This window comes from Spea bombifrons, chromosome 2 (genome assembly GCF_027358695.1).
Source record: "Spea bombifrons isolate aSpeBom1 chromosome 2, aSpeBom1.2.pri, whole genome shotgun sequence".
Taxonomy (NCBI): domain Eukaryota; kingdom Metazoa; phylum Chordata; class Amphibia; order Anura; family Pelobatidae; genus Spea; species Spea bombifrons.
The window spans coordinates 128,490,418-128,517,288 of NC_071088.1; the positions used below are offsets into that span (position 1 = coordinate 128,490,418).

Sequence of the window (26,871 nt, forward strand, 5' to 3'; positions counted from 1 at the left end):
CATGCTCAGCCATCTGCATTTGGGGGATTGTGTAGTATAAACGGGCATGAGCGGAAGATCACAGAATTCCAGTTCAGTGGGGCCCCTGAATACGCTGTATGTTGGGCTGCGGGAGGATTGGATTTGTTGGCCGTATATACCGTATTTGGCATTATTGCGTTTTATTAGACGCTGATTTATTTTATTTATACACAGAGCTGGCCGGGATCCTCGCGTCTCTGATGTTTGGTGGGCCTTTTTTGTAAATTCAGATACCTGATGTAGGACCAGCAGCAGTATTCAGGTTATTAAACCCGGTTGTTTGGAAAGAAACCACAGAATTGTATCCGGTATAAAGAACGTTACTTCACCCCACACAGATACTGCAGGTATATTATACAATATAACATAGTCCACTGGATGCTCATTCTGGGGATATATATATATATTATACGGTATATATATATATATATATATATATATATATATATATAGTATTGCAGAGTATGCGGTGATACCTTTTTTTTTGGACTATCGTAATATTTAAAGATAAGCTTTCGAGAGTTATCCTCTCTTCATCAGCAATACTAATGAAATGAATAATAAATAAAAAATAATAATAGCTCTTACACATGTACTAATACGGTGCTGGGGCTCTGCTAACCCTAATAACGTCTAGGATTAGTAATACTTACAGGCAGCCACACACATACATGTCAAATGATACACAACACACAAAGGAGGAAAGAGACTAGTGTGCGCTATAGTATAAAAAGATATACTTTATTAAAAAAAATATAAAATCATAGAAAAAGATCTAAAACACATAGAAAAGATCTGGAGAAAAAAAACAGCATAATGTAGACAAAAGGTCCGGATATATATACAAGGTAATTGCAATGCTTTAGCAGACAAGCTACATGGACACACAACAATCACGTCATTAATGAAAGTCATTACTTTCCATTACAGTCCTGTCCGGCGACAGCTTCATAGACTAAGCGTTTCCATCAATGCATTTATTTTGCTTCCGCCACGTCATTTTTGGCTGTTAGAATCTAGTAACATTTGTTTCAACAGAATCTCGATGTCTGTGCGACGTTTATATTTTCAGTTTACAAATGTCCAGTTTACATGTCCAAGCTCTGTATGAGGTCATCATGCTTGATCTGTTAACCACTTATATCTGATGTCATGTATATAAAAAAAAGCAAGTGATACATTTAAAATTTTACATTATTATATATCCTAATAATCCATAGTCTGTGATGAATCATGAAGGTAGTGAATTACAGCTAAAATCTGAATTATATGTATAATATATGTGTAGTGATTTGTTTTGCTTTTTTCCCCCCCTGCAGTTATAAAAATGGATACGAGGGATCTGAGCGATTCGGTTACAAGCTATCCGGACATCCACAACGCGGAGCTGGATACGGCTGTGAGAATCATACAACGAGCCTTCCGCAGGATCCTGGTAAGCTTTTAATTACAGCGTCCAAATATTATAGACAGTTTAATAGCCAAGCAAACCACTGCAGCTTATTGTTAGCAAAATGCATATTGCGTTATGTCGGGGATCTAATAGGGTTGAAGTATATTATTCTAGGTACTATCGTCCTCCGCGTGTGACGGTTATAGTAGCTGGTTTGTTTTCATTGGATTTTACTCTTGACACACTCTGCATGTGGTTACGGGGTGCGTCAGGCTTTCCAAACAAGCAAGAATTCACTTAAAGGGGAGGTCGGATGAAATAATTATGATTATTATTTTTCTCCCTGAGCATAAAATCGGGTGCTGTATACAGTAATTTAAGTCGGCATTAACCAAAACTTGGTTTCGTTCCATTTTCGCTCCAATAAACTTTCTTTATGTGATATTGTGGGTGACTTTTCCGGCTCAAACACCACACTGAGCTGATTCTTTATGGCAACGCTAATGAAGTCAGCTCCCCATAGACCTTTAAGTAACCAAATATGTAACATTAAACTTGTTACTCCCAAAAATCCTGGTGTGCCCCGTATTCTTCATGTGTGTGTATATGTGTATGTATGTATGTATGTGTGTATATATATATATATATATATATATATATATATATTGTAAGCTCTACAGGGCCCTCCTCTACCCATTGTACAGCGCTACGGAATATGATGGTACTATAAAAAAATAATAAATAATAATAATAATAATATATATTTTGGACCTTCTTGACTTTGCGCTGCCCCGGCTGCTTCACTCCTCTGTAAACTCGGGGGGTTTGTCTCTGTCTGCTTTCCTGAATCAATTGAATTCATTGATTATTACACACACACACGTTCTTTTTTTTCCCCACCAGGACATGAATGTTTTCAAATATTATAAAAATCTCATCAATTTTAAAGTGAAAGGCGATCCGCGATTCTTACTTAAATGCATCAACCCCCGAGAGGTGAGCCGTTTTTGTTTTGTAACTGGATTGTTCTGTTCAAATGATCACAAAGGATCTGTTTATAAGAGTAGTGGATGCCCCTCTGGTTTTATCTGAACCGATGGTAACGCTGTTCTCAAGCGATCTGACTTGACTCCGAGGAGGTGAGATTAGCCGGCAGAGATTTTGTTGATATTATGAATTATATTCATCTATAAATACGTTTTTTTTTTTTTGTTTGTTTGTTTTTTTTTGGGTGAAACTGTAAGGACTTTGATTAAGATTCATGTAATTTATAAACCTCCGTTATTTTTGTTGGCAGGCGCAGCTGATAGATGCCGCCGCCGGGGTCCACGTACGCTTTCGATTGGGAGGGGTAAGTACAAAGCGTATATCGCCGCTCCTTTCACTTAACGCTGTGTAGCTTTTATACCGAGTTCTACGAAACACTCAGTCTCAGCATGTTCACGAGTGTGCCCGCGGACGCGCATGTGTACCCAATGCTGTCTTATTCACCTGATGGTTTTCACCAACTTCAATAACCAGTATGTATGTATTGGAAATGAACGTTATGCGTATGAAGCTGTCTTATTTTCTATAAATGGCGTTTACGTGATGACTTCACCTCGATATGTTATCCGCCCCACCGATTGTTACGTTGCTGGTTGCAGTTGAGTGGTCCGGCAGGCTTTGTAAGGGTGAGTGAGGAGAAGGGAGAGAACTTCAGGATAGAACGTTGATTAGATAATGCTGGCTCTGCCACAGACTGCTACAGATCTCAGCTTCCGCCAGGTTCAAATGTAATATTTCACACTGGAGAATGAAAAAAACCATTTGATCCCACAAGGTGTAGGTAGTTTTAATGAATGCAAAGACAACCATTTAAATGTATATTTCTTTCAGACTTTTTCTCTTATGATATTGCTATCTTGATGCAATGCGATGTTTCAGTTTAAAACACATAATAATTTATTTTAATAATAATATTTCATGAGCCGGGGATGTTTCTCCGTTTATGCCATTGCAACGATACAAATAACGCAGATGCTACGTTTCCATTGCAGATGCAGTTTCCACCAAATATATATTACAAGCTGTTCACCCACAGGCCGGTGGTGGATATGTGTGCCAATAGTCCCAAGGATTACACCCACCTATCACAGAAACAGCCGCTGCCCAAACAGATCCACAACCGCGGCGAAGCCCCCGAGCCGGACTGCAGCAGATGGTACACCCGGGTGGAGAACAACGGCTGGAGGCTTCTCACGCTAAGAGTCAGTAAGAGTCAGTAGGAGTCAGTAGGAGTCATAGGTTATTGCATATTCCCAACGCGTTTTGGCTTTTTGTTAGTTATATTATTTATCTAAGATATTTTAGTTAATGGCGTAGATGTGAAGCCTCATTTCTGTGCAGTTTTGTTATTTTTCCCACCGGGACTTGTGTTCGTTTTATATCATATGTTTTCAGTGGCCCGGTGTTACTGTAGACTGGAAGTAAGTGGCTCTCACGAGAAGTTGCCATACACCACTTGTCATCCTCTGCAGGTTTTTGGCGGCACGGATCAAGTGACCGCCGCAGATAACAGGAAAAGGCTGACGTTTCACCATTCCAGACGGCAGAGGAAACAGGATGCCAAAAGAAAGCAGAAACAGAGGAAAATTGACTGGATGAGAAAAATGTGAGTAGAAAAAGAAATATAGCAGAAGAGTCACCGGTGCGGATGGTCACGGGACGTCTCCTGGAGTCCTTCCACGTATTGTTATCACGAGATATCTCCTGAACCAACTATGGTGCAGGAAGAAATAAATAATAATATTAGATCCTGTGAAGTTCTTTGTGTCGTTGGCACTTTGGGAACTCATCTAACCCCCACCTACATTATGATTTTTGCTTTCGTTCAAATGATACAAAACGGGCGTCCAATCAGGAAGATTTCAGGTGCATCTTGGGAAAGAGATAGGAAAACCTATAAGGAAGGAATAGATAATGACACCATTATTAAAACATCATAGCCATCCAAAGATGAATAGATGGTTTTGCTGCCTTTAACATCAATTAAATGAATTAATTACAAATTAGGTAATTTCTTCTTAGATGACCTTATAACTCGGTTGGTTGTCGAGTAAAGAATTTGCATTTAATGTAAACATTTGGCACATATAGAGCTGGGGCTGGTGAGGTTAATGCCTTCAGACCCCGTGCTTTAAAAAAAATGGATATTTGTATTTTTCAGCCTCAACATTTTTATTGTACGGATCTTATAAATCTTCAGAATACATACGCTGGGTGTGACTTGCTATGGAAGAGTGTCCTGGTATATTTAGGAGCATTTTTTGTACATATTTTGGTACTGAGCTATTCTAAGGGGAAAAAAAGATTACAAACACGGTAATTATGGCAATTAACCCTTCGCCTTCCATAACCTGATAATACGTTACTTTGAAACCTGGTTCTGAAATTCTGTAGTGGATGAGGCCGTATATATAGTTCAGCGACTGGTCCTGTTATTGGCTATACAGAGCTATTCCTTGATACAACAACGTCATGCAGCCGGTAGGATCTTCTTTCGGGGCATGGGAGTGTATTCAGCAGGCGCTATATGTACAGATGCAGATTCAATGGCGTCGTTACATAGAATATAAGTATTTGGAGGTAGGATTAGTTTGGGCGTCACTATACTAAATGTTTGTAGCAATATTTCGGTGTATAGATCTATAATACATTTGCGCAATTAGCGTATATATATATATATATATATATATATGCATATATATATATATATGCATATATGCTATAATATATATTTTTGGGGGATTGTGGAGACGTGTTCATTAGGATTTGGGGTTTATAGCATGCTGTGTGTCTTTTTATCTCTAGCCTTGTTTCCCGGAAGGTTACCGTAGCGGATTTTGCTCCTGGGCTGTGTAATTCTCGTACAAGGAGCCCCAGGAGACTGCTGAGGACCAGGGTTTATTTCATACACATTCCGGTGGCCTTCATGCCGCCTATTACATGCAGGGTAGAAAGTTTGAGGAAATATCGCCATCTACTGTCCAGCGACAATATTCACTGTCCTCGTATCCTCTAGAACCGCAATATACTGCAGTCGGTAAAATCTTCTGATCATTTAATATCTGCTTCTGGAGGCGAGCAGGGATCTTAAAGGGGCCATCATGTGACAGACTCTGCCAGGCTGGAGTGTTCCTCCTTTTCGCACCCCATTACCCCAATATTTAACCTGGTGGCATGAAAGGGCACCCCCAGCTTCATTCCACTTACTGGGACATGGTGATGCTACAGGTTAAGTTTATCACTTCTCGCTGAAATGCAGCTTAGATCCCGGTTATGAATCAGTGAAGAAAATTCACTCTGTGTCAGGAAATAAAAAAGAAATGTACATAGTCTAAAACTAAAGGGTCAAAGGTTTAGATGTAGTGTAAGAAAGTTTTACTTTACCAAAAGGGTAGTAGATAAATGGAACAGTCTCCTAGCAGAAGTGGTAGAGGGTAATACAGCGAGGGAATGTAAAAATGCATAGGATAGACAAAGTTATTCTGAATCTAAGACCAACAACTAATTAAGACCTTACATCAGGAAACATGGGCAGACTGGATGGGTAGAATGGCTCTTATCTCCCATCACACTATATGGAGGAACTCTCCGGGGTTTGCACCAGGGTCTCCAGGTCAGTTTGGCCACATTCACTCCCTGGCACTTTTTTGGGAGCCTTCGCAGCTCCGCAGAAGATAAAGCTTCACGTAGCCCACCCTTTGAGGCTTCCAGCTCTGCCCGTCAGGACCCTGGTATAACGTGACCTTAACGTGTCCGTCCGCTGCGACCTGCTGTAGGCACCTTTTCCCACTCACGAGTCTGTTCTGATTTACCGATCCTCCTTTTCTTACACACCAAAGGAGTCCAAAAGCCAACTGTACCCAGCTTGGTATCCATCACTGTGTATTATAATAACAGGTATTACCAAGGAAGTTTGCATGCGCAGACAGCGGACCCGGACACCGCGAGCCTCGTCCAGCAGGCTACTCAAGGCATCCTAAACTCTGTAGAGGAGAATGGAAGTGAAGCGGTCATGGACTGGGAGGTGGACGAGCTGCTACGGTGGACCAACGCGCTCAATTTTGAAGAGTAAGTATGTGGACTGCTTTCTACGAATGAGTCAGCGGCACAGAGGCAATTCCTCGACACATTCTGCTCGCTGTAAGAAGGATCGCAGGCCGCGCGCCAAAAGGAAAAAACTAATTTTAGTCGAGGGAGCCAGTAGACCGTCAGTAAACGGAATATACACATATTACAGCTTGTTAGCAGAGCGACATACCCAGGAGGACATCTGTGTTTACATTGTGCCTGAAAACAAATTGTTTAATATTAAAGTCACATCTGTGCTGGAGGAACCCGCGGCTATAATACAGTCTGAACTGCCTTTAGGGAAAATACTGTCTGGAGGTGCCGCACAGTATGTCGCCATAAAGAAGGGCCACCAAATGATCTCCCTCATACTTAACCCTTTATATAATGACGTGTAGAAGTGGAAACGTCATCTATACGAACCATTTTCAGGTCCCAATCCTGCCAAGAAAGGTATCAGTAATCAGTAATTGTGCAAATGTCTGTTTCACTCGTGTTTTAGTTGGAGCCAGAAGAAGGACTACAGATAGGTTGAATGTCTGTGTTGCCATATCAGCATTTGTATTTTGTTGAACTATGTTTAAAACTACGGGAGAAAGAATAAAAGCCAAAATATCTCATTTTCTTTGGTTAATATGTTACAGCGATTGATGATTTTTAAGTCTTCAGAAGGTCATCATTGTGCCTGTTACTGTAGAGTAATGTGTGGGGATCTCCGGGATCCCTCTTCTGATATTATAGGGGTTATGTATAAAGACGCATTCTAGTGCAGTTACCATAGCGACTAATTGAGGGTTCCTGTAAATAAATCTGTAAATCTGAGGACCAGACCCCTCGAGATATATTGAATTATACATTACATTCTATGGAAACTTTGGCTCAATGAAAGGCGTCTAACGTTGGAAGAGACTGACTTTGTTGGGACCAGTAATGACAAGAAAGGCAACATTACATAGACCGCAGACATTGTAACGATCTATATGGTATCGAAACTCACTCCCCTTTCTATTTGCTGTTAAGGTACATAGGTGATTGGAAAGCAGTAGGAACAAGTAAATCATCATCTGCATTCAAAGGTAAGACAATCAAAGATCCCTCTCTATCAGAGCTTGGTAAATAACTTAGCAACCCAGTTTTTGTATAGAACTCTGACATATAGATTATTTTTCTTTCTACACACTCTTTTTTTTCTTCTGCTATAGGCACAACATTCATTCGCTCAACATACGATCTCTACGAGTTCTCACAACTATCTCCAGGCAGCGAAACGTCCTCCATCATCACTGAGAATGAAAAAGAATAAGAACGTAGAAACATAGAACAAAATCACAAATTCATTTAAAAAAACTCTCTAGAAAGCTTGTTTGAACCTGTTAAGGGATCCATCTGCATGTTGTTGCATTATGATGCCATACATGATCATGACACGGTAAACATTACACTTTTACACTCAAAATTTTCTAACTGCAGCGCGTGCGCGGGAATTCTGACTCGCAGCGGGCTGTGCGATGTTTTCCCTTTATTTATCTCCAGGTTTATACGCGGTTTTGTGTACATTTAGTTGTTCTTGCTATTTTTCACTGTACATTTTTGAAATTCAGACCATTTCTATCCATCTCTCTACTATCATCACTTTTCATTCCATTAAAATGAACTATTTAAACTATTTTTCAGTGAAAAAAATAACCATTCCTATTGAGTGTTTTCCAGTAATTCTCAGTGCCGTCTCCCTTAGGCACATACTCGCATATATCGCACACGGGGCCTTGCAGTTTATTGTTTGGATCCTGAAACGCATACATGGCGCATGCTGACGATGGGGAGAAACTACGCATTTTCAAAAGAGCAGAGATATTTTTCTAAGATGTTAAACATTACATATAGAGTCAGATATGTTCAGCTAATTCTTATCAGGTTCACTTATTTCGGAATTATAATTCTTAAATCCCAAACAACTGAATATTTAACCCCCGGGGTTATTTACTATCCGCTGTTCCCAGCGAGCCGTGCACGATGTTCTGTGAGATGTGTAATAGATGTTTATTTATATGCGTTGCAAACTAGGTTTTTTTATACATCCATGTAGAGCGCTGCATATTTAATCCACCTGACCGGTACAGCCATATCCGCCAGCGACGGGATTTAATAACAAACGTGAAAATAATAAAGCAGTAGGTCGCACGCCGCGTGTCATTGCGAATGTCTTCCCATGCCTTGCTTTAGTTTGTTTCCCTATTTCCGCTTCCTAATCGCATTTATATTCCAAGCACCAAAAACGTATTTTAAGACAACACAAAGCTGCCATCAGTATATAGGGTGCCGGACACGGCCGCAGCATACATTTCTCCATAATAATAATAATAATAATAATAATAATAATAGGCTTTTAGAACGATCTCAAACTCGTCGATAGGGTCAATGCGATCATCCTCCAAATCCTATAAACAGGGAGTGAAGACGCGGCTCTTAGGGAGAGTACACAGGCTTTATAAATAAATATGCATGCGAAAGCCACTATTTACACAGCTTCATTTTATTTACTGAAATGTAAAACTTTTTACTACAAAGTGTAAATCATCATGTAGATGAAATCTATAAAAACTCTGAGAAACCGCTTACAGTGAAGAAAATATGCAACAATTTAGATATAAAATATATTAATACATATATAACAATTTCTATAATGAACGCTGCTGAAAACTTTTGAATGACCCAACATGTCAATTCTTCTATCGAGATTAATCCAGAACGCAAGATGAAAATAATAGTAGATTTTCATGAGGTTGGGCAGCCATCTGGGTATTTAAACATAAATGGACTGGTTACCTGTCTCTGGTTAAAGTGGCGTTTATTACTTTTACTTTCTTATATGTTAAGCAGATAACCTTTATATTTGCCGTGTTTGTTATTTTAACCATTTCTACATCCAATCAGTGCCTGCTTTTGTATCACATGACATAAAATGTGAATGAGATGATATGAATGATATGAGAAATACTTATTTCTGGGAAGGGTTTGGGTGTTTAGCAGTACTGGAAAAGATGTTTCCAAAGCTGCGTCTGCTTACAAAGTGAAGAGTGAGTGGAACCGCACCGTTACACTTTAATTTCGTGTTTTCACTCTATGGGCATACAGAGTAGTTTGATAAATGCGTCACAATTAAGAGGTTCTCAAATGACTGCTGGATAATATGGACAAACATGACTATTTTCTATCATTTGCGGCTTTAACCGGAGCCAAGGTTGTTGATTGAGCTGAAATTACCCCAAAACGTGCAAGCGGGGGACGAGGAAAATAAAAATCATTTTATAAATCCCTTTAAAATGAGTGCATGAATAGCTTTCATACCGTAAAGACATACAATATAATGCAAGAGAGTTCATTTTGATTTTAACCAAACATAAGAATTGAAGTGCTTAAAAATTAATTTCAATAAGGATTCTGTAAACCTCTAGGACCCTTGTATGGCCTTCATGCTAAATATAAAGCCCATAGGTTCTTCTGCAATGGGTTATTAAATAATGCCCAGAGGGGACTATTACCTGGGAACTCTCAGGGTCTTTGCCCCAATCTCATGGTCTCTGGGTGAAGGGGCAGATTCTCTGGGTCTCCGGGTGAAGGGGCAGATTTTCGGGGTGAAGGGGCAGATTTTCGGGGTGAGATGATTTAGAAAGTTCCCGGGTTTGACTATTAACTTTATAACGGCCAACATGCGCAGAACACAGAAGGGAGTCCAACACGTCAGGGGAACGGTGGCTTTATTTATTTTTATTAAACATACCTATAGCCGGCCTATATATGTAAGTGTTTACCTTTGAGGAAATAAGCTGTGTGAGTGGCACAACATTATCTGATCAATTTTATATCCTGAAGCTCTCTCCTCACCCACTTATAAACATTGCCGGAACCAACAACCTAACAATAGGGCAGGGATAACGGGGAGGAATAATCATGCAGATTCAGGAAGCCTAGATGGCGGCTCTCATAGTATATAATTTCGGTGGCTTTCTAGTATATTTATTTAGAAGTATAGAGTTTACCATTACAGAGGTTTATTTAGTGTTTATAGATTTAAAATATAGGATCCTGGAAAGATGACCGATGCAACTCAATAATTCTACTCATCATACCATTGATAATTATCATAAATTAGGCAGGTACCGCGTGCACTTTATTTAAATATATATATATGATGTTGATTGTGTTTTTAAGAAATGGCAGCACAGTACTTGTTATGTAAATTTACTAATCTCAATAAAAAAAGAAGAAAGCCGCATCCACTCCTGACTCCTTTCTACTGCATTGGAGATTAACTATTAAAGTTACAAGATGGGGGGGTGTCAGAAAAAAATCCATTTTATTAAATGGTGTAAGTCTGTCCCCATCAACCACTTCATTACTGGTAACAAAGTCAGTTCTCTAAGGGGAAAGCTATCAGAGTGTGTGAGAGAATAAAGGGTTAAATATAAATCCTTCACATAAAAACAAGGCTCCTTCTGACAATATGAGACAAAGTTCAGGAGTTTATCATCGGACGACGTATCCTACAAACATTTCACTCGCAATTCTGCCACTTCTGGACCGATTTGCTAATCTCAACCACGTTTGTTTTTACACGCATGTAAACGGCGTGAAACCTGGGGAAAATATCTTGGAGGGGAGTCCTCCTCTAGGGAGCAGGACTTTCTATTCGGAACACATACGTAAACTTTATTTCACAAAAACCTCATGTGATTTTAAACATTCACCAACTTCCATGGCGAGTACCCCAAATGTAGTTTTCGTTTCAGTGCTAGCATTACACCCAGGCCTTCCATCCAGGGAAAAGCCTGCTGAGGTTCTTCGGGTCCATGGCTTGCTGGATGAGAAGATTCACTTGTCCTCCCACGTTCAGAACCATTCCTTCTTCCACTCCCTTTAATTTCTCTTGGAGACGCAGCAGGACACGTTCTGCCACTTTATTAAAGCTCTGCGTGTCATTGCTAAACGATGCAGAAAACAGAACGGTTACAACACAGCTGAATGCCAGAACAACGTGGTTCTTAAAGCCCCGAAGCTCTTGATATACTCAACAGTGACCAACTTGGCCTCCAGTAGAGACAGAAGTTTGGTTATAATTATTAGATGTATGTAGGGTTGTCACTCTAGGAAACTATGGGTCATGTTAATGGCTGGTAAACACTACGGCTGCGCATAAACCGGTTCACTGATAACATAGCAGCAATGGGACGGCCCTAAGACCAAAACCCTCCAAAATGAGCTGTTATGACTGACGGCCTACTCACAGGAGCGGGAACAAGGCTGGGAGCCTGCAGTAAAAGCAAACCGCTAGAAAAGTGTCCCCATCCATGGTAAGAAGTATGTACTGTATGTGTCTTTGTGTTAGCATGCGTGTGCATTAATGTGTGCATGTTACCAGGAGGGGGTAATGGGCCGACTTGGCTTTACCTGCCCCTTGCCCAGAAGGTGCCAGCCTTCCCTGCCTAGACCTAACTCTTACTTATCGTAGATCCCATTTAATTCAATGCCGTGGAAGCAGCAGTGAGTCCTGTAGTAAACTGCTCGTGTGCCACTTAACAATAAGGTGTTCTTTTTTTACTTGATTAAATAATTATTTCTGATGTTTGGGGCATTTAATGATAGCAGAAATGTATGTTCTAATCCTGCATTTAGTACAAAGGACCAGGCGGAACGCGATACATTTATTTCTATATATTTATGTTAGTGTCAAAAATATTATTTTCTATCAAAAATATTTATTCCATTTTACCTTACATACATATCTACACAAAGAAAAAACAAAGGCTAGAGTTACAAGAATTAGGAGGTGCAAAGAGAAAATTCATTTTAGTTACCAAGAGTTCCGGTTGCATTCAGGGTCATCGCCGCCGAGAGTCGCGTTGAGATCGGCCTCATCCTGCTGCAGGTACAGCGCTTTAAGAGGATTCATCGTCCAATCGAACAGCGGATCGTAGAGCAGGACCTGCGCGGCAGCCAACACAATGTACGTCACGCCATGTACGTCACACAAAATGTACATCACGCCATGTACGTCACACACAATGTACGTCACGCCATGGAGCTACAGCTTCATGTTAGTATCCAAAATTCTTTTGCTAGTGAGGTGTAGATCTAGATTATATTTCAAATGTGCAAAGTCCAGGGGTGCTCTGAAACCAAATCATACCGTGTGAAATAATAATGGCCGTCTAAAGCCATGGGTTAAGCGACTTTCTGAAAACCCGACTGGTAAACTATGACCCAGCTGCTCGGCCGTTAGGATACTACAGCTAGAGAGTTGAAAAGGAGACTATTTTGTTTTCAACATCACTGATTGGTAAGAGTAAAAAGCTATATTACCCTGGGTGTCACTTATGTACATTGGAGGCAGCACCTACTTCCACAATGGTCAGCAATGCTTCCTGAGAGCTCCTCATCACCTCCATGGTCTTCTCACAACATCTACGGAATAAAAAGCCAGGTTTTCACAGAAGAATGTTTAAATAAATGAACATATAAATATATTAACTGGAGTTCCTTGTGACAATGTGGCTGAAGAAGCCCTTCCTTAATTGATCTACTTATCTACACTAAGAGCGGTGCGGCCCGCCGGTAAGCAGTCCATGCCGAGTACACCACGGTTTGTAATATCACGGATGTGAGCCTTTAAAGGGAAGCCCCCACAAGCTCCTTTACTTATTGCCCTGAGCTTGGAAGATTTGTTTAAAATTTCTCACAAACAACTCAAACAACAACAATCAATGACTTGATGATCCTCTGCTTTTATGTTTGGAAGACAGCACAGATTGCGTCGCACATTACGCAGCCCCCAATGTAAACAGAAAAGAGTTAATATAAGCGACTAATTGTTGCAAAAATAGCGAAATGCATCTTTATTTGCAACAATTTTGGTTCAGAAAGTTACTTAGCAAAAGCACTAACATACCTTCTGAAGACCCCCTCAACTCCCGTGATGCCCATTCCGTCCACAATATCTCTGGTCAGACGGAAAGGAACGGTTTCTGGCGTGGGGAGAATCTTGCCTTGCTCAAAAGCCACTCCTAGAGATAGAAATAGAGAGGATTAATAAATACAGGTTACCAAGCTCACCTCACACAGCCACACACAGTCCGTTCCCTTACCCAAGTCTATGTGCACAAGCTCTGCCGTCTCCTCATCGATGAGTATATTCTGGACGTGTCTGTCCCCGAGACCAACAATATAACCGACTGGGGAGAAAATACAAGATAACGTCAGAGTTAATGTAGTCATTTCTATTCATTTTTGATAAGCCCAGGGTTAAGATCACCTGCCCCCTTTCCAGGTAAGGTTAGCGTTAATATTGGTATTATCTTCATTATTTAATAAATAAATATCTTTGTTGGTTAATAACATGTCCTCCAGTATGCTAAGCAAAAAAACCTTTCATATTCTTTCCTAAAAAAGATTGAATAAAGATTTATTGGCTGAATTTATGGACCAGCATCTCAATTTCGATGGCTTTTGAGTTGTGCTGGCGCCCACCGAATCAGACATGATGGGAGTCCCATCATGTCACTTTAGGTTCACTGGCTCCCCGATTCCCAGAATACTAGGACCAGTGCTTAACATTATCTTAAAGGTTATTTACAAATATATTCATCTTTAACAGCAGCAGACAAAATAAAGGAAAGTGGTCTAGTATGAAAGATGGGAGCGCTTTACCAATAGATGACGTAGCGACACTTCGAGTGTAAGCCAAACGCTTCTCAAACCAAACGGCGGGATCTAAGAACTTCTCCATGCAGAAGTATCGGAAGACGGGGCGGAAATTCTCACAGACATCAAGAAACGTTAGATACTTCTCTTCGAAGCGGCTTCTCTGCACCTCCTGAGAACACGGAGAACAGCGGAACAAAACATTCAACGAGATGGAGGTTTCAGAGACTTTCCGTATATTAAGTGTAATTTCCAGGCGCCTAATACAGCTTTTTAAGCACAGGCCTTATATTCCTTCCCGTATTGTAATTCCATATCATGATACTCTGCTTGTGTACAGAAATGTCCATTATTATACCAGAAATGCATTTGGTCTTCACACCCTTTGAATATATCCATCTGTCACACCTGAGTGCCTATACGGCCTACAAAAATCTCAAGCAAGGACAGCTAAAGCCCCGCTACCATTTTCTGTCTACACTACGACAGGAGACTAACCATCATTTTCTTCTGGCACTGCAGGCTGCTGTAATCGCTGGGTCGGTAGCGCTTGTGAGCGCCGTCGTCTGTGTTCACAAGGTATTCTCCTATGGGCACCGTGCCTGTGCACCACTCCAGCACCCCGCTCCGCTGAGACAGGGGCACCACCTGCAACACAGAAAGCACGCATGGAACGGATACGGACACGGACATGGCCGTGTAATAGCCACAGAAATACATAGCATTCTCTGAACGTAAAGGCTTCGGTAAGGAGCACAGCTACGCCTTTCCTAATTCTGTATAATAGAACACAGAGCTAGAATGGCAGAGAGATAAAGGAACAAATACTCTTCTATGAATCATATAAATTAAATGCTGTGTATGCGCAGTGTTCATCTGAAAGTATTCAGAGATCTTATAGACTGAGAGACAAACTTTGTTATTACAAATAAAATAATGAGTTTTCACAAATACAGTTTTTTTTTGTTTTGTTTTTTAAGAGCTCTAGTTTTTCGCATATTAGACATTTGCGTGTATACCTCGCAGCCCAATATACCAGACAAATACTCCTTATCAAAGTGCTTTGTAGCAAACAATAGAATAGCTTGGTCTTAATAACCCAGTTGCACAGGGATTTCTTAGAGACAAGCAGGACTTCACCCGCGGGGCCATAAACACTCAGCTCATGGCTTTTTATTTCATTTTCTTTTCTCCTATAGGTTTTTATTGTTCTGTATTAATCGCGCTAAAGCCTCCATAATGGCACATGGCAGATGAATGGTTAGTCTTGTGGATGAGCGGTGATTGCTCGTTATGGTGTCGGCATACTGAAGCATGACCTTGGGGTATTGGGATCTCACCTTGTATCTGCGGATCGTCAGCTTTCTCTTCCTTGTCTCCGTGTTCTTCTGTAACAACGTGTTACACATCTGGAAAACTTGCTGCATCACAGCGTCCTGTCTCAAGTCATCTCTCCCCTAAAGAAAGAGTCAGGTGTATGATAACGCAACACGCTGAAAACATAATCATATACCCCCCACCATAACTTACGTCGCGTGTGCTTCTAGGACAAGTGAGGTTATTGACAGAACAAGAAGCAAGAATTCAGCGGTGCAAACCCAGCAAATCCCACTCAAAAAACACCTAATGCATAAAATAAATACCGGGGTTTCCCGTCGCACTATACGGCCATATATCGCTCACCACGTTACTACCCCGGTATTTACCCCGAGTTTGGTGAGGAGCTGAACTGCTACTGGTGGGACTGCGCTGCATTTTAACCCAAAAGAGACTCTCAAGCAATTTAAAGCCTTCGCTAAGCTTTGATCAGAACCTGCAAATATGCGAAATAACACAAAATTTATATATATATACACACACATATATATACATAGAAAGGGGAGCGCACAACTTGACGGTGGTTTTTTTTTTTTTTTTTTTTTTTTTTAGACAGGCCCGCTTTAAAACCCGCACTAATGAAGGCTGCAAGAATGAGGACAGGAGTTGGAATGCTGTCCCAAAATCATTCCTTTTATTCTTTTTTGTTTTGGGATAAAAAGGAAAAGCCATGCACAAGCACAGAATGTGGAGGGAAGTCTGATGAGAGTGCAGTAAGAGACGGCAGGAGACGTACCTTAACAAGCTGTCTTCTCTCCTTTCCATCAGAACCAATACAGTCAATTATTTTCGGAAGGTTGAGGCCTCCTGCCAAGCGGAACTCGGGCTTAAAGGATTTTATTGTCACCAGATTTTCATACTTCCCACTGGGATCGACCTGACGAAAGATCACACGTTTGCATTTTTACATCTAAAAGGTTTTAAAACTGCAGTTCCCTGTTAGACTACTTTTCTTTACGCCATAGAACAGCCGCAGCGGATATACAGGTCATGTATAAAGGGCAGTTCTGGAGCAAAGGGGAAAATTATTATTATTTATCGTTTTATATAGCGCCGTACAATGGGTAGACAGGACATATACATATCTGCAGAAATATTCATCTAGTTGCCATGGTGGCTGCGCTACTTTTTTTCCCAATTGCAACAATGAGGATCAATTTACTATAAGGTAAGAAGTTGGAGATAAAGAGACATGATCTGAGAATACGGCACATTATCGTATTAATTATTGTCATGCCGGGTGCAATGCTGTGTCCGTCATGGATCTCTTTGCTAAAACCATTTTCCAGCAGAACTTCATGAATTCTGTAATTCCTTTCTTAACAACACACTGCTGGCTTCTACGGGGTTCCAAGACACGCAGAATGTGGTTATATGGTGGCGTGATCAGCTGGAAATGCAAACTCCAGCAAAATGACCCCGAAGTAGCATTTCATGCAAACATTAACCGGTAAATAATTACCTGAAAATTATCGGATCTCGAACAACATGGTATGAGCAAACAGATCAAATGTATCTATTTATAACGTATTAGACTGGTGGACAGGGCATAAAAAGGGTCCAGGTGGTCCCCTGAGTTCATTACAAGTTTAATATATTTATATAAATATATTGACATACCTTAATTTCCATAGTTGGGATAACAACATCATGTAAATTACTTAATTTCGTGATGGGCTGATCGGATGGGATGGGTATGGAACCTGTATTGGGAAAATATAAAATGTCCTTCATATTTCATTTACATAAAGAACCAGGTGACTCGGGAAACAACGATCGTCTCCTAAACCTCTGGCACGTTCCAATATTTAACGGCCGTGTATTGCCTATTCAACAATTAAATGAATAAATTCCGCTGATCCTCGTTAATGTAGAAACAAGTAAACACGGAGTAATGATGTTGGTATCCTGCATATAAGGCAGCTTTAAGGGATCGGTGTGTTGGTCGATCACGTTGCCGAGACTTTTCTAAGAGCGGTATTACCGGCACCGGACCTGGAAATCCCGCTCAGCCGGCTCGGATTAGTTGCGCTTACACTTTGTATCTTTTGTGTCACCCGTGTTGTGATGAGATATTCTTGCAATGAACTGTCTACTTTAATTCTATAAGTGCAATGGCTGTAATCAGAGCCGGCCTTAGGCGTTGTGGCGCCCTGTGCGGACTACTCCTCTGGCGCCCCCCCTCACTACCCCCCCTCTCTGCCCCTTCAAACTACCCGCCCTCTCTGCCCCTTTAAACTACCCCCCCTCAAACTACCCCTCCCCTCTGCCCCTTCAAACTACCCCCCCTCTGCCCCTTCAAACTACCCCCCCCTCTGCCCCTTCAAACTACCCCCCCCCTCTGCCCCTTCAAACTACCCCCCCCTCTGCCCCTTCAAACTACCCCCCCCTCTGCCCCTTCAAACTACCCCCCCCTGCCCCTTCAAACTACCCCCCCCACACTTACCTTGTTGCCGGAGTCCTGCGGTAAGAGCGGGAGGCATCCGTCTTCTCGCTCTGCCGGCATTTCATGTTGAGCGCCGGTATAGTCCGGCGCTCAACATGAGATGCTGGCACCGCGACGGAGTCACGGAGAGTAAGGGGCGCCGAGCGGTTGACGAGAACTTCACGAGCAACCGCTCGGCGCCCCTGACTGGGACTTAGATTAAAGCATCGGTTTTTTTTTTTAAACTTTATTTAACATCAATGATGTTAAATAAAGTTTAAAAAAAAAAACAAAAAAAAAAACGATGCTTTAATCTAAGTCCCGGTCAGGCGCCCCTGCAACCATGGCGCCCTGTGCGGTCGCACAGGTCGCACACCCCTAAGGCCGGCCCTGGCTGTAATAGTTCTAGAGCTGAACCACCAGTCTTCTCTGCACTCTTATCATGTAATGCCACACGCCAGATACGCGGGACCCCGTCTGTGCCGTACTTACTCCTTTGTGATTTCCACTGGTTGGCCTCCATGTTGGCTAAAATGATATAAGCGTCGCAAAGCCTCTGGACATCTTGTACCATGCTGCTTCTCCGTTTCTTAATTGTATTAATTATGTTAGATGCAGCTTCCATCCGGTCCTACAGAACCAAGCAGAGAAGAAACACGTTCGTATGTCTGTCTATCACGGGACATATGAAATCTTTAATCCTTTCACTTTTATGGTTACTTAATCATGTCCTTAAAACTGTGTTTCTGGTAAAAACACTCCTGTTAAAAACAAGCGGGGCGTTACAAGTAAAGCTTGTGATATGATCATTTAATCATCTCCCAAATCTTACCGGTTTCCTGACAAAGTGATTGCAAAGTTCTAAGACACAAAGTAGGACACTTGGTTCCCGTATGCAGTTACAATTAAGCAAACATACAGATTCAATGATTGCGGCAAAGACTGCTGTGGGCACAGAAAGTTACCGTTCTCATTGAAGAACTGCCCTGGTTTCCTTAAACGTGAACCCCACCAGTATGAGAATGAATAAAAATACATTTCCAAATAAAATATTCTGCTATTTTCTTTTGAAAACAGTTCTTTGCATAATATAACGTTTTCAGACAAGTGCATCGTATTCATATATAATCCAATAAACTCTGATTCCGTTTCATACCGCATGTGGTAAACAGCAGAACGGCTCGGGCTTAAATACCTGGCTGGACACGATTACTAATGAAAGTCTATGGAGGACAGACTTTATTAGCATAGATGTTTGAGCAGCGACAGTCACCCGAAACATCACATGACTGACAATGGCGGCCTCCAGGTCTGCAGATAAAGGACGTTTTATAAATGAAACCAGGTTGTCGATGCTAACCTACATTTCTGCTCAAGGAGAAAATATTTTCCATGTGAACTCTGCTTTGAGGTTTAGCACCCACAGTTACTTTGGATTAGGGATGGGCGACACTGGCCTAAAGCAAAGTTTTTTTCACTATTTACACTGAAGAACCAAGTAATAAATCTCACCTCGTCAAGCTGGGAGATCTGCTTGGGCGCATTCTTGGTCAGACGGCTCCTTCGGACAGCCTCTGCTTTCTGCAGGAGATCATCTTTGTTGGCATTGGCCAGAGCCAGGATAATGAAGAGCGTGTGGTACGGATGATCCAGGCAGATCCTGCCGATAAGCTGCGGGAGAACGGGGAACATTTACAGGACTGAGAGCAACCAAGCAATAAAACCAGCACCATGTATTAGTAAAGTTTTATGTGAAACAATTGTGCAAATAGTTAAATAACCCGAGCAAGTTACTTTTCACTATTAAGATGATCCAGCCATTTGTATATCAGTGTATATATATATATATATGCTGATATATATACCGTATTGGCCCGAATATAGGCCGCACTTTTTCCCCCCACTTTAAGTCTTTAAAGTGGGGGTGCGGCCTATATTCGGGGTCTAGCGCCCGACACCCGGGACAAGCAGTCCCGGGCACTGGGCAGACAGCGGGGTTAGGATACACATCCCCCGCAGCAGTGCAGGGGACCTGTATCCTACTGTCTGATACGCTCAGACAGCCTCCCCTGCCAGCACTTCTCACGGGGGGGGTGCCGGCACGGGAGGTTGTCTAAGCGTCCGCACGATACATTTTACACCTCCCCCCCCCGACTTACCAGAGAAGACTCCCGGGTGTCTTGCGGGACTGGCGGAAGACATCTACGCAATACGCGTATACAACTTCCGCTGAGTGCCGGCACCGGGAGTGGTATACATGATTTGCATAGATGTCCCCCTCCGGCCCCGCAAGACACCCAGGAGTCTGCTCTGGTAAGTCGGGGGGGGGCAGAGTAGCAGCGTATCTCGGAGGGGGGGGAGGACAGAGTGGCAGCGTATCTCGGGGGGGGGACAGCGTGGCAGCGTATCTCGGGGGGGGGGGACAGCGTGGCAGCGTATCTCGGGGGGGGGGACAGAGTGGCAGCGTGTCTCGGGGGGGGACAGAGTGGCAGCGTATCTCGGGGGGGGAGGACAGAGTGGCAGCGTATCTCGGGGGGGGAGGACAGAGTGGCAGCATGTTTTTTTTGGTGCTTTTTTTTAAAGAAAAAACACTTTTTCTTTAAAAAAGCACCAAACTTTTAGGGTGCGGCCAATATACGGGGGCGGCCTATATCCGAGCCAATACGGTATATATATATAATACATGTAAATACATTGACGTATGCAATGCTCCATGACTTACCCCTTGGGACCCTGGTTGTTTGGCAGGTTACATGGTTAAACCAGCAGTGAAATTCAGAAGTCATGCTTAAGGAGGTCCAGCCCTCACCTTTACATTCATCACCAAATAAATTTGTTCCAAATATATTTTTACATTTATGTCTGCCATGAGGCAATTACGGCTAAATTGCAACCACCCTAATATCTCATATTTTCAAAACTACAAGGACGCAGAACGTCATAAAAACTGCTCTGATTTTTTAATAGAAGTGAAACATGGACCTGCTAAAATAAAAATGCTGATGTCGTTTACCCCCAAGGTAAAGTATTTTGAAGACACAGATAATGATAATATCTGTAGCGATAAAGTACCATACAAAAGAGAACTTTGAGTAAAATATTAAACTGTTTTTCAATAAACTCTGATATTGTTTACCCACAAGATCTACTTTTTTGAAATTTCCAAAAAGGTTTGAGGGTAATCATGAAACCTCTTTTAATCAAGAAGTTAAAAGCGGTAACTGTAAAGCTTCAAGGGGCAAAGAAAACTATTTCTCAATTAACTAGGCGTGAAAAGCTGTAAGTCACCGGTTAATATAATTACATCATTAAGTACGGAATGAAATCCAAGGTTCCCCATCTTCTTCGTTCCCATCCGAGCGGCCAGCTGGTACATCAGAGGCAGAAACTTGTAAGAGGGTATCTTCAGGGCATTTTGCTATAAAAAAAAAATAAAATAAAAATAACACTTATCCGCTAATCCTTTGCGCATCACATTTGTTATGTTACAATAAGGACACAGCCATCTTGAAAGTGATCTCCTTGCCGTTTGCAATAAGGTCGTGAGTGCCGTTATCTGCTACGGACGGAGAACTTTTATGATTATCGGACCAAGTTGTGTTCGCTTAAAGCGAAGGCATAAAAATCGGATGTACGAGTTGGTCATATTGTTGATATCCTCATGAGCGTACAATATATTTTTAAGATGCGGGCACATGTTGGTACATTTTTATTAATGAAAAAGGCTGATGTGCTTTTATAATCTGAATACCTATCGGAGTTGCTAAAAGCTGTGAATTACAGCTTCAAAAAAAAGTTATCAATTACGTTTTTGCAATGTCCATATAAATAACACACAGAAATTCATACCCATGCAAAGAAATAGATGGTTTAATTTTTTTATTTTTACTTTAAACATATATATATATATATATATATATATATATATATATATATATATATATACACACACACACACACATATATATGTACATATACATATACACACACATATATATATATATCTTATGCTTAAAGCATAAAAAAATGTAAATATATATATACATATGTTTTATTTATTTTTATATATATATATATATATATATATATATATATATATATATATATATATATATATATAAATAAAACATATGTATATATATATATATATATATATAAGCATAAGCATAAAATGTCAATCGTTCTATAGATGCTAGAAGTGAAGAGGGTAAGCGAGTACCTGGATCATGCTGTTCACTTCAGGCAGAGCAGAGTTCTCCAGCCACAGGGAGCACAGACGGAATATCCACATGTCGTGTTCCTCTCCGCACACCAGGCAGCTGATGTAGTTCTCGACAGCCCTGCACAGAAAACGCTTGCGGTCCTCCTTCAGGGCCGAGATGGCGCATTCATCGAGCTCCAGTTCCCTCTGCACTTTCACGGTATACCTGAGCGTTAATGTAACAGAGTCACTGTAACTAGATTCATTCATCACAAAGTACCTTTATTTCATAGCGCAGGTTAAAGGTTTATCTAGGAATACAATTATATGACACGAAAATGATTAACCCCTTCCTGACTCCACGTGCTTATAAAAGCTGCTTTAAGCAATCAACAACAATCATGCTGCATCTATGGGCAATGAAACGAAGCAAGAGCTACTAATCTTCCGCTCCAACTGATATGTAAATAGTTTACTTGCCAAGGAACATAAAAGTCGTGCCATGGAAAAACAGATATTTTTCTCTGGCCATTAAACACAGCGATGTAACCAGTTCTGTCGTTTTTTTATTTCAATAAACTTCCTTTATCTGCAGACCCGGAGGCCGCCATTGCTGTCAATCACGATATTTATGTTGGCTTTCCCTGCTCAAACACCACGCCAGGCTGATACTTGATGGCAATGCTAACAAAGTCCTGTTTCTACAATGAAATCCTTTCCTCTTCATTATTCAAAGTGTCTCAGAAATTAAGACCGAGGCATTCCATTTCTAGATATTCCATGTCTAGTAGATTAGGATATTAAATTGAATCTGTTATTGAATCATACATACAACTAATAATAGAAAGGTGTCAAAACCTTGAACAAGGTTTATAAAAATGCATTTTTAACAAAATACAAGTAATTCTAATGAGAAACTCACACTACGTTTTTTTTTATGTTACTTTCTGGTTCAAACATTTAGTTCACCCACCTGTTACTCTGAACCTTGTGCTGTCGCATCAATCCAACTTCTTCCTTCGCCTTCCTCAGCAAAGCCTGTTTGTTCTCAAACTCCGAGGACTTCATGTAATTGTCGATCCTCTGATATTGGGCGTCTGAGAAGCGAGCCAGCGACAGGAACGCCTTCATCTTCCCTCGCTGCTGTCTGTCCCCCACGCCATCGCTAACCGCCTCGGCTACATCCACCGCCTAGAACGAGGTCACTGAGCGTTTAGATGAAGACACGCTCTTCACCCACGTCTAATTGTTATTATTATTAGTTGTTTTATATAGCGCCATCAAATAATACACTACAGTCTATACGGGGACTACCCAGGGAGTTTGGAATCACCCATTACACTCAGAGCAAGATTTTAGTGAATAAACCATTTCAGGTCTACAGTACATATCGGTACAGCTCTCAGTACAGATATTTCTGTTAAATTTGTGAGAAACTTAATTTATCCATAAAATACGATGCAACCAGAAACACAGATGCAACTGCGATATTAATAATTTCATTATATTCAGCATTCATAACTCTAATTTTATATTAAAAAGTAAAGACTCGTACTATATAAATATGGAATGATAAGGTTGAGGTTTGGATGCTCAGATAGGAATAAAACAAATTGGCTTGACCATTCATCAACAGACCATTTTCACCAGATAATGAGCCCAAGGGCACAACTGCATTTTTTTCGGATGGGAGACCATGGGTTTGGGTCATATCATGACCCTATGGGCATAAGAGTTCTAATCAGAAGGTAACCCTTCAAATGCACAAATGATCACGCGGACACAGTTATAAGGCTAGACTATTCTTCCAAATAGCGCACCATTTGTTTTCCTTTTGCTTCACCAGCTAGTAAAAGCAAGTAAAAAAATCACTGCATCCGTATGTCAAAGCGTAACATACATCAAGCAGCGGCTGGAAGGACGTGGTACGTCCATAAAAAAATATCATTCAATCTGCAGCTAGCGGTGACTATTATGCAGCTACTTAGATTTCTCCAGCTTTGTATTTAGTCCAATATGTCACATAGATGAGCTCGGATATCCCCACAGAGTGGCCGGGAGGACTTGTATTCTTAGGCACATGTTTCTAATAATTACATTACTTTATATCTTGCGTTTAAAACATCATGAATGAAGAGTACGGAGGATTATATGAATCTGTGTATCCATGGATGTAGCAAGTACCTAGTGAGTAATGTCTGTAATATCAGATATCGAATGGATAAATCTCACCTTTTCCAGGTAGTTCTGCATGATGACGGTAGGACTTTCCAAACAGGTTTCCGCGAGCCAGTTGCCACAGAGCCTCAGACACTCCACGTAGATCAGCTGCAGACGCGAATCATTCTCAACCTTTAAAAGAGAGGAGAGTTGAAATGCTACTGAAACTGCAAAGAGCATATAAATGCCAAAATAAAGCCAGATTATCTGTAACACACAATAACACACAATATATACACAAATACCAACGCAAACTAAAGTGCAGTCACTTCAAAATGATCATTTATATCAAACGCAAAAAGGACTCAAATATTTAAATTTTTATTGTTTATAAAATAACCTATATTAATACATATTACCCAGCACAGGCTCAAAAACAATGAGCGACGATGTCATTTTGGTACAGTATGGTATCTGAATTTGTAGATCTATCCCAATCTTACTATTAATATAAGATAATAAATTCCACTATTGGGATTAGTTTCCTTTAATTAAAAAAGGTTTCCTTTAATTAAAATGGGTCTCTAGGTAAACCGCTGGGACTCGGTTCCGGCAGCTGTAGCACACAAAGTCTTTGTAACAAACCTCAAAACTGCTTGCTTCCAGTTTGTGAATCATTTGCTTGAGTATTCCCAAGGCAAGACTCTGTTCCTTTTTGGCCCAGAAGATCTGAGCTTCTTCAAGCTGCCACTCAGACACCGCAAACTGGGCAGGATTATGCTGCTTTATCTGAAACATCGCCTTCTCTGGAAGCTGCGAGGATTTCACAGATATATTATAATACCGGGACAGGGTTAGCGCATGTATTTTATACATTCACACACAAAGCATAAAAGATCTTGGAATGGAACACTAACGAATAGACAGTGTGTGTATATATATATATATATATATATATATATAAATTTATATATATGTGTGTATATATATATATATAGGGAGTGTACGTGGGGTTGTCACCAATTGTGCAGTCACCAATTTTGAATTGGGGCAAATATTCTCCAACAAACCTCAAGCACAATCTGTAGATACTGCTCTAAAGTTGTTTGGTTAAATATCCCTAGCAAGGCCAACGCGACGATGTGAGTATCCAAAACTATGCATATACCTGTGTATTTCTAGCAGTCCTGGCTAACCTGGACAACTCCACCAGGTGCTGGGTGAGAATATTCTTAAGACAATCCCGACTGGTGCCATTTGCCTCTTTTTCCAGCATTGTCTCCAGGATAACCGAACGAAGAGCCATGACCGGCTCCTGGAATCCAAAGTCGCTGTCTTTAAGGAGCTGGGATTGCCTCTGCCACTTTGTACACATGTCATCTAACCGAGAGTCAGTGATGGAACTGAAATCAAGCACAACACAACCTTCTTCACTTACACGACATTGTCTTAACCCGTCTTATTGCACAAATTTCACAATCCCCTAATTGGAGACACCATGCCCTGATGTTCTTACGTTTACTATTAGTATACAGCCACACAGAAGAAACATCTCTCTAACGTTTCTCTATTAGTAAATTTTCATCAACATTTTCCACGTGATTTTTTGTTCTCGTAGGGATTTTCAGAAACAAGGTACCTGGTAAACATCTGGCCAATATTTACAAGCTCTCCGATGGCTTGGAGTCTACTCAGGGTGGGATAGAGAGAGTAGACGGACTCCAGGCTTCCTTTACAGAGCTCTTCCACTTCCCTAACCCTGTGAGGAAAAAAAGATATTAAGACCAAGTCTTCCAACGTTCTTCCAGCGAGAACATTGAGAACATTGCTTTGAATTTATATTTTGGTATGGCCCATAAACTTCCACCGCATTCAAGAGTTTAATCGCTCCAAGCCACTCAACAACTATTCACTCTTATGCTTCATCAAGCTTTTCCCCAATTACCTCCAATAATGGTGTTAATAAAATAAAGATGGTGCAAGATACATTTGACTCATAATTTTACAGCTTCTGCCAGCCACAAAAAATCTTTACCTATATCTTTACAAGACAAATAGATAAAGCCATATTGAATCGAGAGAAAATGGAGGCTTTAGTCAAAATAGATAGCTTTTATGGGCCAACAGAAGACGAAGAAGAAAAAAAAGAATTATATTTTGGGACCTGGGAGGTCTCTTTTCTGAAGGGACTGAAGAAGAGACCCCCGTGGTTCTGAAAGCTTATGTAACATCATTTTTCTGTATTGTGTAAAAGTTATAAAATTCGACTAAAGAGCCCTTTTATAGCTGGGATTTGTGTTTAAAGAGGTCTCGATATAAACTGTTTTTTAAAGTTTGACAGCACTGTTAGTTAGGATTAAACAGTAACATTGTACAGCATTGTTAGTTAGGATTTAATAGTAACATTGTACAGCACCGTTAGGATTAAATAGTAACATTGTACAGCACTGTTAGGATTAAACAGTAACATTGTACAGTTGT

The 26,871-nt window shown here is 40.9% G+C and overlaps 2 protein-coding genes across 2 annotated transcripts in view; one reads left to right on the forward strand and one right to left on the reverse strand.

Moving 5' to 3' along the window:
- Positions 1-1,348: 1,348 nt before the first annotated feature.
- On the forward strand, positions 1,349-7,860 carry C2H11orf65 (chromosome 2 C11orf65 homolog). The gene is made up of 8 exons (XM_053456084.1): positions 1,349-1,456; positions 2,318-2,410; positions 2,712-2,765; positions 3,454-3,663; positions 3,934-4,067; positions 6,359-6,529; positions 7,550-7,605; positions 7,732-7,860. The coding sequence occupies exons 1-8, from the start codon at positions 1,349-1,351 to the stop codon at positions 7,830-7,832; spliced, it is 927 nt and encodes a 308-aa protein (XP_053312059.1). The 3' UTR covers positions 7,833-7,860.
- A 3,344-nt stretch (positions 7,861-11,204) lies between these two features.
- The window catches only part of ATM (ATM serine/threonine kinase), a 46,128-nt gene continuing 30,461 nt past the window's right edge, over positions 11,205-26,871 (reverse strand). The window contains exons 45-63 of the mRNA XM_053456457.1: positions 26,030-26,149; positions 25,559-25,793; positions 25,036-25,203; positions 24,463-24,582; positions 23,204-23,421; positions 22,249-22,456; positions 21,334-21,447; positions 19,542-19,700; positions 18,522-18,660; positions 17,225-17,307; positions 16,341-16,481; positions 15,568-15,684; positions 14,726-14,875; positions 14,234-14,399; positions 13,672-13,758; positions 13,476-13,590; positions 12,928-12,991; positions 12,385-12,512; positions 11,205-11,511 (exon numbers count right to left, since the gene is read on the reverse strand). Coding sequence (XP_053312432.1) covers positions 11,328-11,511; positions 12,385-12,512; positions 12,928-12,991; positions 13,476-13,590; positions 13,672-13,758; positions 14,234-14,399; positions 14,726-14,875; positions 15,568-15,684; positions 16,341-16,481; positions 17,225-17,307; positions 18,522-18,660; positions 19,542-19,700; positions 21,334-21,447; positions 22,249-22,456; positions 23,204-23,421; positions 24,463-24,582; positions 25,036-25,203; positions 25,559-25,793; positions 26,030-26,149 — 2,716 coding nt within the window. The 3' untranslated portion in view covers positions 11,205-11,327. The remainder of the gene's footprint in view (positions 11,512-12,384; positions 12,513-12,927; positions 12,992-13,475; positions 13,591-13,671; positions 13,759-14,233; positions 14,400-14,725; positions 14,876-15,567; positions 15,685-16,340; positions 16,482-17,224; positions 17,308-18,521; positions 18,661-19,541; positions 19,701-21,333; positions 21,448-22,248; positions 22,457-23,203; positions 23,422-24,462; positions 24,583-25,035; positions 25,204-25,558; positions 25,794-26,029; positions 26,150-26,871) is intronic.

Excerpts from the sequence above, each read along its gene's own strand:
- C2H11orf65 (XM_053456084.1), top strand. The coding sequence starts at position 1,349 with ATGGATACGAGGGATCTGAGCGATTCGGTTACAAGCTATCCGGACATC. Across the intron at positions 2,411-2,711 it reads AATGCATCAACCCCCGAGAG|GCGCAGCTGATAGATGCCGC; the intron begins GTGAGCCGTTTT and ends TTTTGTTGGCAG. Across the intron at positions 4,068-6,358 it reads ATTGACTGGATGAGAAAAAT|GTATTACCAAGGAAGTTTGC; the intron begins GTGAGTAGAAAA and ends TTATAATAACAG.